The sequence below is a fragment of the Anneissia japonica genome, unplaced genomic scaffold, assembly GCF_011630105.1.
Source record: "Anneissia japonica isolate Jap-2015-1 unplaced genomic scaffold, ASM1163010v1 scaffold287834_len5846547_cov211, whole genome shotgun sequence".
Taxonomy (NCBI): Eukaryota; Metazoa; Echinodermata; class Crinoidea; order Comatulida; family Comatulidae; genus Anneissia; species Anneissia japonica.
The window spans coordinates 3,663,673-3,677,027 of NW_022704992.1; the positions used below are offsets into that span (position 1 = coordinate 3,663,673).

General features: G+C 32.7%; 1 protein-coding gene across 1 annotated transcript in view; it reads right to left on the reverse strand.

The window, feature by feature from the left end:
• The window catches only part of LOC117105123 (transportin-3-like), a 30,584-nt gene that overhangs the window by 12,621 nt on the left and 4,608 nt on the right, over window positions 1-13,355 (reverse strand). Inside the window, exons 2-7 of the mRNA XM_033246187.1 lie at window positions 11,429-11,518; window positions 10,172-10,359; window positions 7,246-7,402; window positions 5,975-6,118; window positions 4,873-4,947; window positions 157-257 (exon numbers count right to left, since the gene is read on the reverse strand). Of these exons, the coding sequence (XP_033102078.1) occupies window positions 157-257; window positions 4,873-4,947; window positions 5,975-6,118; window positions 7,246-7,402; window positions 10,172-10,359; window positions 11,429-11,518 (755 nt within the window). The remainder of the gene's footprint in view (window positions 1-156; window positions 258-4,872; window positions 4,948-5,974; window positions 6,119-7,245; window positions 7,403-10,171; window positions 10,360-11,428; window positions 11,519-13,355) is intronic.

A 13,355-nucleotide genomic window follows, 5' to 3' on the forward strand; every position in this document is an offset into this window, starting at 1 on the left:
GCTGACACCAGTCAATAGTATTGCATTAAGTAAGCACTAACATGAATTGGTCAGACAAAGCAGTGTGCACTTTGCTTTTGAACCAATACAATACAATACAATAGTGTATACCTACTGTATGCTTATGGGTAAACTTCATATTGGTGTATAACTTACTTGTCTATGTCTTCTTCTGCTACAGCCATGTGGTATGCCTCATGGAGTTGCATTACACCTTGGTACAGTGCATGTGCTAGCTCTGGATGCTCTTCTATATCCTGAAGAACAAAGTATTGCAAAAGATAAAATATTTACAGCATTTAGTATGTGGTTCCAAAGTAAAACTTTTCCCTAATATTTTGTTCTTATTGAGTCTACACACGAGTTTATACTCTGTTGAGCAATGCTGATTTATTTCTAAACTTAATGATACAATTTGCGTGTATAGTGATGAAGAGATTAGTAGGAACAGGGCCGCAATGTAATGCTTCTTTCTTGGCCCCAATATTTTGTTTATTCCTAACACCTTTGAAGTGATTATCTGAAAAAATCTGACAAAAAAGTTGGAAAACTTAACATAGAAATGCGAATATAAAATATTACATTTTTTGACAGTTCAGTTCAGGTAAAACCTTTTTTTCTCTTGTTTGGTAGCCAACTTAAAAACTCATTAATATTCATGAGTTCATTTTCTCTATGTTATGTTATATTTTCTAATGTTATTTAAATGTGTTTTTATTATTATTTTTTTATTCTTTTAGCTGTACAGTATTTTCAGCTTCTGCTGCTCATTGTATATTTTGATGTGTATATATACACCAAAACAAAAAATAAATAAATAAATGTTAATAGATTAGCAGAATTAACAAAAAAGTCCCTGATTAACTTCCTACTGTAGGCTATGATATTAAATAATATAATTTAAAATTGATAAAATATTGATACAAAATTCAAACGATTCTAATTACCCAAATTATGAAATGTAATTTTTCAATATCATATAAAAATTTCATATATTTAATAACATATTTATATTTAAAAAAAAACCCTAGATAGATTGATATTAGCACAGAAAAAAAAAAAAAAACCAACAATCAGCTCATTAAAATAATTATACATTAATCTTGTTAATGTTATCTTTGACAAATTGTTTGTGAAAATATTGAGTAATTTTCACAAGGACACACGGACAAATTGTTTGACGTGTGGTGTATTGTGTTTAAATACGCAATTCCTCAGCTGCAAGGTTTACAACATATTTATGACGCTATGATGATTCTAGAGAATTTGTTTGAAGTTGCCGCCCTCAGCTGATTAAATGTTTTTCAGCAGAGGAACTAATCAATCAGATATAATTGGTAATTAGCAATCAATTAATGGTAGACACATTATTAAGAAGTTCTGTGACGGCAATATCATTTTATGATTTTAAGTGGAAGAGAAGTAATTTTACACATTAACTATCCATTAAGGAAATCTGTGTTTAAATAATTGTTGCAGTAAAAGGTTTTTGTAGATATTCAGTACACATGCTACCAATATCTTGTCATTCAAAAATTAAACTGTAAATTTTGTAGTTTTATTGCTTTGTTGATATATTGCCTTGCGGTAAAATTGGGGAGAACCCCTTAAAAATTTTTGATACAAAACAAAAAATGTGACTGCAAGATCTGTCTGCTGCTACCAAAGAGAGATGAAATGTCAATAATTCTTGTTTTATAAATTACTCACTTAAAATTACCAAATAAGTTATCACATTGTAATACGGCATACATTATTATAATTTTGTTTCTGATTATAAAATCCTTAAATGTAATAGTCTATTGTATGCAAATAATATAGATATTACTTATGCACTAATTGATAAGTTAAATAAATGTATACATTTAGTAAATTCAAATTTTATATTGATTTGATGATAGAATGGACTCTGAGGTGAATATATTGAAATCTCAGAAAAAAAAATTGTTTCCTCTTGAATATAAAAATCCACTCGTATCAAGGGCTGACGGGAATTGTCCAGGCAATAACAGCTCCTTTTGGAGCAAATTCTGGGAAAAGCATTCTTACAGTGGAAAGATTTAATGTTATATTCGTAAGAACATTAATCCTAGGATTCTAAGACTGCTGCATGTACAGTAGTAAGCAAAGGCTCCAGGAAGTGACTACAAGGCATTCCAATATACAACGGGAGGCTACTGTGCTCTCTCCACCTACAGTGTCTGTAGAGAAACTGCATGTTTTCATGTAGTAAAGGGTGCACAACAGTTTCGGAATAATTGAATAAATGAATAGCACATATATTGCATTGAAATTTTTAAAAAATTAGTGGAAAAATGGGGCAGGAGCCCTTCCCAGTGACCTTCCCTTCCCACTTCCCTACTGGATCTTCCTCTGTTGCTTTGGGCTACCCTCTTGTAAGTGAAAGTACTGAAATATACAGTAGGCCTAGCATAGTAGGGCATGAGAAAAGTGTTTGTCTTGAATCAAGATGGATGCATGTAAGGCTTATCCAAACTAACATTCAAAAGAACCCGTACACATTGTCCCGATGTGCATAAATTCAAGGTATTGATTGGTGGAGCTGCCTTGACCCTATCTATCTTAATGCACTATCCAAATTGACCCGGATTCGAGAGATAGATGATAGGCCCTAGGTGTGCTAACTACACCTGAGCCTAGGCCCCTATGTTTAGGCCTATCTGTAATTGACATCATAGGCTAGGGTAGGCCGTGCCTAGGCTAGAGCCTGGGTCTGGGCCAGAGCCTAGGGCTGTGACTATAGGCCCGTGTAGGGCTAGCTGGTATGGTTATGCCAAGGTTATATCATGGCTTGTGCCCATGTGTATCTTTATTTTTACTTGCCAACATGCCATTTATTGCTGATGTTTTGTACCATAAAACTACAATATATCCAGTATAATGCAATGGGTACTCCAAAGAGGTAAGGGAACATGCTTGTCACCCATTTTGTTGACGAACGTGAGAAGTGCTGGGCGGTGACGTAATGAAGCTGCGAAACATGGCTCTTTTACGGCCTAACTCGATAATTTTTAGACCGAAGCATTGCAGTACAGAATAGATGTGATTAATTGTATTTACGCGACGTAAGCAACTTGCGAAACATGGTAAACAGGTACTGATTTTCGGTGGTTTTTGGCTGTTTTTTCGTTGTTATCCAATATCCAGCCTTAAAAAGTAGTGGAATGTGGTCGTGACGTATAGAAGCCTCAGTGTATGTGATATGAGCACATTCCTGCCAGCGGTTTCAGAGGAGATGGGGAAGTTACGCGGTGGCGATTAGCAGAATTAGTATGATGAAAATTATAATAAACAGAGATGTGAAGATGCTAATCTAGGGCCTCGACAAACAACTGACAGGTTAGCCTCGGTGACTATATATACTGTAGGCCTATTGTATTTTTGTAATTTGCATAATTAATTCAGGGCATGAGTGTAACTAAACCAGGATACAAAAAGTGAAGCATCAAACTACAAACTTGATAATGGTCTTGTTTTTTCATCTTGTGCAGTTGTCAATCAATATGCATCTTACTTTCAAACTTTAAAGGTTGCACTGCGTCATATGCGCTGTTGTCTCGCGTCATTTAATATCCACGTAACCTCTACTATTTCACATTGAAAGATTCATTATACGGTTCCCGCCTTGAGTACTAAATATATCATGCTGTTATTCATCAGGAGATTAAGTGAAAGATGTAAAGCACAAGGGGAATATGTCTCTAAGAGGTCACAGCATCAAGCGATTATATCTGTTGTTATCTTACAAAACTTAACTCTTCAACACACACATGAATAATTAAGTTCCATGTTAGATATTTGGACTTGTTTGTTGTGCAAGTAGCCATGGTTTCTTTGCCTATTGACTGAGAGTCAGAACCACTAGACTAGGTACAAGACATCAATTTTTAACTTTCTGATGTTCTAATATACAGATCCCTTGATTTATTTCCAAGTGCTCACATTTACGCAACTGGACATACATTTTGAATGCACCATGCTTCATAATAATAAATTCTGCTTGCATCATTAAATCCCATAGAATCAATTACTTCTAAGGTTTGAGGATTCTATTAATCTTTAAACAATTTTAATAAAATTCTAAAGGAAAACTTTTTCCTAATAAATAACCTATCGATTTTTAAAGCATAATTCAGTAATTCTAATGTTATTAATAATCCTTTTTCTAATTTTTTAAGCTAGTATATCACTATCAACATTTTTAAGCTTTGGAATCTGTAAACAATTTTCAGATATACCATCTTTTAAAATACTAAAAATGGTTGGATGCCATTTTACATGTTAAATGTGGTATCTTGTATATTACTGTATGTACGTTTTTTTGTTGCCTCCATAAAAATGCACATTTTTGTTATGCATAACTTATCTTGTATTTTGTATATGTCTGTAAACTATCTTTATAATATTTTAGAGTGATGCATTTCGAAAAAAATGCCAAATAAGATATAGATTATTTTCTAAACATCTTTTTATCATGTGAATTATTTTTTTTGTTACATCATTCCTTCAAATTTCTTTTGGTCTAAAATCAATTCTGTTTTTAACATGCATATCGATAAAATTTTTCATTCACATGCACTTTACTGCAACTTCCATGTTTGTGTAATTTAAAATCAATTGTATTTTGTATTACTTCTCCATTTTTTGATTTCCGGAGATTGTTTTTTTAAAATATAATATTGGAATTGAAAATGTCAAGTATCTTCCAAGGTCCTACGGCACAATTCCTAGAACACACTATGTTATTATATAGCGTTTCCATTAACCTAAATTAAGAGACAACATACAGTACATACATACCTTCATGAATACACATCAATTTAATAAAAACATTCAGGAACTCTTTCTTACCTCCATGGAATATAACGCAGCTACGACATTGTCACTGGCTGCCTCATGCAGCATTGATGGCGTATTATGGTTCATCTGTGGAAATAAATTCTAATCATTAATTGTAAACATTTCAAGCCTAGGTAATTTATGTTTGTGCAGTCTTTCAATTGAAAATTAAAGCTTATTTTCCTTAGTGAGGCCTTGGATAGTGTAAGACACAATTTGAAAGTATGTAGCCTGAACTTCTGGTTGGGCTTGGAAAACAGGTTTGTTTTTATTCCATGCGAATCATTGATCTTAATTTAGAAATCAGAAAGCCATAAATACACAGTAAAAATAAGGATCTTTGCCAGAAAAAAATATTGTTTATTTTTATAATTTCTTTAATCTTTCAAAAGCAATTACAATATAAAAACAAATATATCAAATAGTTTTAATAGGAGAAAAAAATCACCTAGTAATTATGCATTATATTTAAGGCTAATATGTGGCACCTCTTATTTATAGTTTATTTTTTTAAACACTAATTGCAAATTTTAAATTTACGACGAGTGTCAATCACACTTTTGCACAGAAACTAATTTTAGCACGCTTAAGATGTAAAAAACATTAATTTAGAGTAACACAGACTTAATTTGATTTTGAATGAACAATTCCATCAATAAATCAACATGGTATCAAGAAAAAGGGCAGTCAAAACTGGAGCATGGAATGAATGGAAAATTAATTGCTCCAATTTGGCTAGTCATTCTTGTATTGAGGCAAAACACATGTACAGCATTCCCTACTGTAATTACATCTAAAAAGATGAGAAAACTGGTTAGAGATTTCCACAGCTTTCAGGGTGATAGAACTCAGTTCAAAGTACATTTATTTCACTTCTCTTTCTTGACAGTAATAATAAATTAGATACATGGCAAATTTCGAAAAGCAAGGCTTGTACACAGCGGTCAAAAAATAAAATATTTTAAATAAAAAAAACTTAAGTATTTAATTTGAAAATAGAAGAAAAAAATCGGATAATTTGCAACACATTTAAGAAAGACAAAAATCAGGTTAAGATAAATTTTACAATATAACATCACATATTTTTGTCTGAATAAAAAACATGACAACTTACAAGTACTTGAAAGTTGACTGTGAGTATTTTACTACCAGCGACTTCACGTGTCGGTAAGCTTTGCAGATAAAACCAACTTGCTAGACACTTGAAAACTCGGCCTAAAATTCTATGATCATTTTGGTAGGTTTCACTACATGCTGTCTGTGTAGTAAAACAAAATGAAATTACATGAAAATCTTAGTAATATTAATTTGCCTTATATTTCACTGTATGGGGTGAAAATAAAAGTATTGCCTATGGCAATATGACACAACATCTATGCTTTTAACAACTTTTGCAGGAGTTTAAACTAGGCCCCTCTAGAATGACAGATATATTAAAGAAAATGACAATCCAACCAATTAAGTACTGTACACTATCGGGAAAGTCAGCCTTTTTAATTTGAGAAGATATATAACATATAAATACATAACAGCACTAATCAGTATCTGTGTCCTATTTATCTTGACCCTCATTCATCCATCTATGAAAATGTTAACATCCTGAGCTCTCTAACAACAGGATTGTATGTGACATAGCACATGACCTTATTTAAAGGTAGCATGCAGCAAAACATATTAGTGCTGAATCACTCAACAATCAATCCACATAGGACAAAATACACCTTAGCTGAGTTTGCACTGGATTGCTTGCTCGGTCATACCAACCAAGTTATTGGCGTACAGTATCCAGGATGTTGAAAGGAGTGTTAGAGGGAGGGGGGTGCTAAAAACAAATATTAGATCCACTGAACTTTACGAGAGGTGCAAAACTAGGGATGGAGCATATTGATGGCTATGACCATAAAATGGTTGGTAATGTCCAAAGTCACTTACTTTACCATTTTATTTCAGTTAAATTACTATTATTTTTTACACATTTTAACAAAAAGGGGGTGGTCAGGCACCGTAAAAAACCCCAGGCCTGGTTACGCCACAGCAAATACACGGTTTGACAATAAATTCTATAACTGGGCAGGGCTTTAAAAGACTAATGATCAAATATAATCCACTGCGGAAAGCAGTCTTCTTCTTCTTGCGTGTGATGTAGCTAATAATCGCATATAATCATCAAGTTGCTGTTATTAATTGACTGGAACGGTCACAGCAGGGTCACTAACGAGCAGGTTAACAGCATGACTCCCCCCACCCCCCCATTTATACTCCTGGGTAAAGAGAGGCACATGTAAGTAAAGTGTCTTGTCCGAGGAAACAAGCAATGCGACGAGAGTCAGACTAACATCTTACACACTGTGCCACATGCTACTGTTGAAAGCAGTAAGGACTAACCAATAAATTGAGAACAGCTGGAGCAGACTCTGTAAGTTCTTGTGAGAATTCTTCACGTCGATTCTGCCCTAGACGTAGCGACCTACTATGGATCTCCTCTGGAAGGACTATTAAAATCTCCAGCAAGATTGGTACATGTGTCTGATTACTGCTAAATCTGTCATGACAAATGGAGAATTTAAAAAAATATTAATCATTATTATCAACATGTTTGTCCACTTATCAATCATGTCATCATTTATCATTGTTATCATTATCAAATTCCTTACTTTTGTGACCACACAAGTATAAAAAAAAAAAGGTTTTAGATACATTTTGTGAGATAATTAAAAAATCTTTTTATTTAATTATCTACTTATTTATTACTCATAAAGCATATGGAGGCTCTTATCATTGCATTATAATACATTTGTTAATATTATTATTATTATTACTGCACTTAGGAAACAACCAACATTATGTGAAAACAGATGGAAAACAAGTTATTCCTAAATTACGACCCACACAATATATGATCTTATAATTTATGAAAGCTTTTTAAACTATGGTACCGATACAGCAAATGACTTACTGTAGACAGCACTTATAATCTTAACAAGAAACTATCAATGAATATGATATTGTAATTATAAATTTGAATTAATATTGGTTAAAGTACTGATATTGATTGCGAGGTGAAAGCATTTTTAACTCTGAAATGTTAAGATGATACCCAGTGATACCACATTAAAAAATACGAGCAAAACACTTAACCTTTAACCTTTGTTAGTTTGAAAATGAAGTGCCTGTAATAAATCATATACTTCCAGAGGTTTAACCATGCAACAAAGTCAATTTTCTATTGACTAGAAAGATCACCAATGTTTGTAATACCTCTTACAAACTACTGTCTGTCGTGAAAAGTTAATTAATCTGATACACAATTAGAAAACAACAAATGGGAGGTCCTCTAGATTTTCTTTTAGCAACATATGGTATCTCATAGCTAAAGCATTCTAGAAAAGAATCAACTTATTTCTTTTTATGTCCCTCATTAGTTTTAACCAGTAGAAGTAGCAAAAAAAAAAAAAATAGAGGGAAAAAATTAATACAAACACAATTTTTAACAGGTAATGTACACATGGTTCGTTCTGAATAAAATGTGCACTTATTTTACTGGCAAAAAACATACACAGTCTGTCAATTTCTTTACCACAGGCAACAATGCAGCGATGTTTAACTTGAAACTGTCTCAAATTTCAGTAGTAAATGGGAAATTTTTTGTAGCATGATGATGTTACATTTTTCTGAACCCATTCTACAAATTACAAGTATAGTATGTATAATAACACCTATGAAATGTAGAAAGTCAAAAAAACGATTAATATCAATTTACCTTTTTTTTTTGAAGTTTAAAAATAATCTAATCAAATGTGTGTCAAGTCCTTTTGGAAAACTCATTGTGTCTGACTGGTGGATGGGGGAGGGTTTCCCAATAAAGGGGGAGGAGGAGGGGCTTTTCTCCCCAATTAAAGGTCAAAGAGTGAGTGCGCTATACTGTAAACGGTTGTGTGAATGATGTATTATATAGCACTTTCTACAGTTTTGTATGCCTTGTTACGTTAGACTTGTTCCGTGTGCTGCCTATTTGTAACCGGACTATACCGTGTAACCGGACTATACCGAAAATTTATAAGAAAATAATTTTCATTTTAAATTAACACAGTATATACACTTGTGTTAAAACCTTCCATATATTTGCAGTGACTGAAGTAAACAACACGCAGTATGTCAACTATGCATATGAGAGAGGGTAGAGGTACTGGTTTCAGCAGTTGGGTGGGTTTAGGCATTCAACCTTGAGATTAGGTGTCCTAATACAGGTCTCACTCTTATTAAAGACCCCTCCAATTAAAGACCACTTTTCTGTGGTCCCAAATTAACAAATTTATTATTCTAGAGACCGAAGCGGCTAAAGACCATGGAAACCCCGGTCACAAAAGTGGTCTGTAATTGGAGGGAGACCTGTACATACTGTTTATTTCATTTCTACACGGCGCTTCTTCCAATCAAATATTCAGTATAAAGTCAGTACAGGGTTCAACAGGATTACAACATTATGAAATATGCTCTTTAAAGAGCTAAGAGTGAGAATATGTTCTACAGGCTTTTATTATAAAAATAGGATAATATTGAGAAGTACATCGAACAAAATTGGTTATTTTAAAGCTTCTTAGTAAAATATTTTGCCATATAAAATTTGTGACCCGAAAAGAATAATCGAAAATGCATTAAGTAGTCACCAAGCTTAATTCAAATGATAAATAATAAGGTTTGATGAATACTAAGTTGGACTTTCAGATGAGAATTAATGGTTGGTATTAAGAATCATTCATCATTCCATTGATGTAATTCCAAATGACGTTATTTCTATATTATAAATCATGATCAAATATTTAGAAACTATAAAAAAAAAAGGTCTTTTCCTTCCATATATTATAGTTATTTTAAAAAATTCAACTATATGAAATTAGTGGCATATCATGGGCCTTTCTATGTAATAAAAAAAAAAATATTATTAGTATTCCAACAGTGGCAGTGCCAACCGAGGGTCCAGGGGGAAGAGGACCCTATTGGGAAACCCTGGGCCCACCATTGGGGAAAGCCAATTATTTCGCCAAGGAACACTGCTTTAAAAAAAATGCTTGCAGTGTAAAAGTGTTATTTCCTGGCATCTATTCTTAAAATTTGATCTAAACAGGTTAGTGCTAAGGTGAATTTAGACCTTTGTCAGAGAAGTTTGGCCTCTCATTGGGACCCTTGGACATGGTGGGCTTATGGGAATGTGGGCGAAGGTTGAGTAGAAGGGGATTGATGGCAACTGAGGGAGCATTAGCTCTGCATAAATAGACTTTAGAGTGGCTAGCAATACTTCACCACAACTCACTTTTGAATTAAAAAACTTGCTGAATTACGCCACTGGGGCATCTGAAGTGCAAGATCAGCGAGGGCAAGACACAGCTGGGTCATGATAACTTGAAAGTTGGGATCACTGAGTACCTCGATATGGTTAATAAGTGAATTCCGTAGAGATTCGTGCGATTCAACTGGAAGCTCATGGAAAGAGTATTGGATCTGAAAAAATAAGAAGAAAAACTATGTAATCATTAATGTATTATTATATCAATAAAGCAACATTGATGCAAACTACACTTACATATACCTTGGGACATGAACTAGATTTTTGGAAGATTCTATTATTTATCAAGGTAAATAATTGACAAAAAGGAATATACTGTAAAAAACATACTATTTATCTACTGTATCTCAATATTTGTAATAACTAGTTGTCTATGCATGAAAAACATAAGTATCATACAAAATATACTAAACTTCAATGAACTTGATTATATTGCAAAATATACAGTACCTGTGGAACGATTAGATAGCACAAATATAAATAAGTGTGATTTGCAATTTTTTATTATATTCCTAAAAGAATGTTTGATAATTACATGTACAATATCTTAGTGATTTGAGAGATAAAATGATAATGAATAAGGTGTAAAATTAGTGATAGTGAAAAATGATGGTCTAAATCCATGTCTTGTACATTAAATATTTGGAAGGATATCAGGGGAGAGATTCAGGGATAATTCCATCTTGCTTGATGCTTTAGAATATTGGATGAATACCCAATCAACAAATATAATGAAGATGTAGATCAACACAGTTCATACTTTACATCAACATTAATTCCATAAGGATTTAAACATTGTGACAAACAAACATGATTATGGAAAGCAATTCCAAGATTAAACACTTCATTTTACATAATCATGAATGCATAAATACATACACAACAGTCTAATGTACAGTAGCTGGGGGAAGATCGTTCATAGCATTATGTTTATCTGCAAGCGTTTTATATGAGGAATATGATTCTTCAATAACGAGAAGCAGTTTAAACCAAATATATAAAAACCTATTCTTGCAAAATACTTTTAAATTTAAAACTCAGTACATTATAAATGGTTAATATTATGAATCGAAGTGTATGAATAGGCTTATTGTTATTATTGGGAACAGAAAACATCAATAAATAAGGTAAACACTGCAGTTCTGCAACAATGCAGTTCTGTACACAGTGTAATACCACAGTACTAGTTAAAATTATCTGTGTAAAAATAATAATAAATTGTACCTTAGTACGCATGGTCTGTGCTGCAATATAACACGATTCCACATCTTGTTTTCGTTGGAGTAATTCATCAGAGATTTGCCATGCATAAATCTGTTAAAATGAACGTGAAAAATAAAAGAAGTTTTCTAACATCATATGATATTATTAATTGGAATTCAAGTGTGTAGCATTAAATCATTGTGAAGTTGTTTGCGTCGTACTGTTTCTCTCAAAGAAATAATGATACAATACAAATACCATGGGTCAGAGTATGAGGTACTATACAGATCTGCCATGTATAATTTTTTGGTTTTTTATACACACAGAACTGAAAAATTAACATTATATTGTAAATTTTAATCATAACAGTTTCATCCAAAAGTCAGATTATCAATTTACGGCATAAATTAATGTTGCTTTGTGTTTGTTTAAAGATTTTTGTATGTCGGGTGTACTTTAAGACAATTCCCCTGTTTCACCGTCAGAAATCCTACTTTTTGCTGCTTTTATGGTCTTGATATGCATCCAGCTGGCTAAAAACCGAGCCAAATGTAGGGTTTAACATTCCAAATACTGTAGTTAGTAGCATCATTTCAGTAGTAAATTTGTGTGTTACTGATGATTCGCACATAGGACAAACATGATTTAAAAATACAAAAATTGTATGTGTTGTGCATAGAAGACTCTCCTGTTTTTCAATCGTAATTTGCTATTTTAAGCCTCGTCCTATACACGAGAATATACTGTACGGTAACTGTATCTACCTTTATTATTACTATTACTATATCAACAACTGAAAATGTTCAGAACAAATTGACAATGGTAGAGTACTACTGCTATTTTTAGACAGCAGAAAATGTAAATAGTAATATTGCATTACAATCAACTGATCTTGAACAGACATAAAAACATATATGGTCTGGCACTCAATTTGAGACACCTGCAAATGGATTTGTTGAATAAAAGTTTTATGGCTAATTAACCTTTTAAGTCGAGACTGAAAATACTTCATATATAATGGCAGATACTGTAAATTAATAATGACTGCTCTGTAATAAATATGTTATCTGAATTCCATCTTTTAAAAATGTCTTCTTGATTTACTTCTATGACACTTTTATTACATGAATATATTAAGATGTTGCTACAGAAAACAAGAAATCATTAACATTTATGGAAAAAAAAATACAAATTCAATATCTTTGTCATGTATTAATACACAGGCCTAGATGAAATAAAAACACTGTAGAAGAAAATATGATCAACTTCATCATGTTGTTCTTGGCTAATTTTATTAGATGAATAAAAATTATTTTTCAATATTTTTATATATTATTACTGTAGATCAACTGTTAATTATAAAATTTGTAAAATGTGAGCTAATCTATGGCAATAGATTCAGAAATTAAGATGTTGTTTTCTAAGTTGGTCGAGTTCTCTGTAGTGAGACTGACAGCAAATCCATCCTTTATCATAATATAAAATGGTGCAAATGGTCTACTACAGAATGCAAAAAAAATTAGAAAATCTTGCCCATGGGCAGTTCTGAACTGAGTTTGTCATGCATACAGTAGTACAAAACGTGCTGTTCGTGAAAGCCCATGGAATCATAATTACCATGGATTTACAGCCTTTATAGTTTTTCCCAAATCCAATGACTAGCGGGCCAACTTCGGCATGCCAAAGATTTTGAATCTAGCCCCCACAACATTGCTAAAAATAAATCATTTTACCATCTGATTTTTAGAAAAAGTTTTTCTGTTTATAGAAACACCACCTAGGCACCCCTATTCTAGCATTGTTTGCAAGAGTGTGCCCTTTTCTGAGTGTAGTTTACTGTATCTACAGTAGTAGCGTAGGGTATTGACATGGAGAAAAAGGACACTAATGGGGACAATGGATTAAATGGGGTGCTCAGGGGCAGATTTAGAGGGGGAGAAGCCAGCTG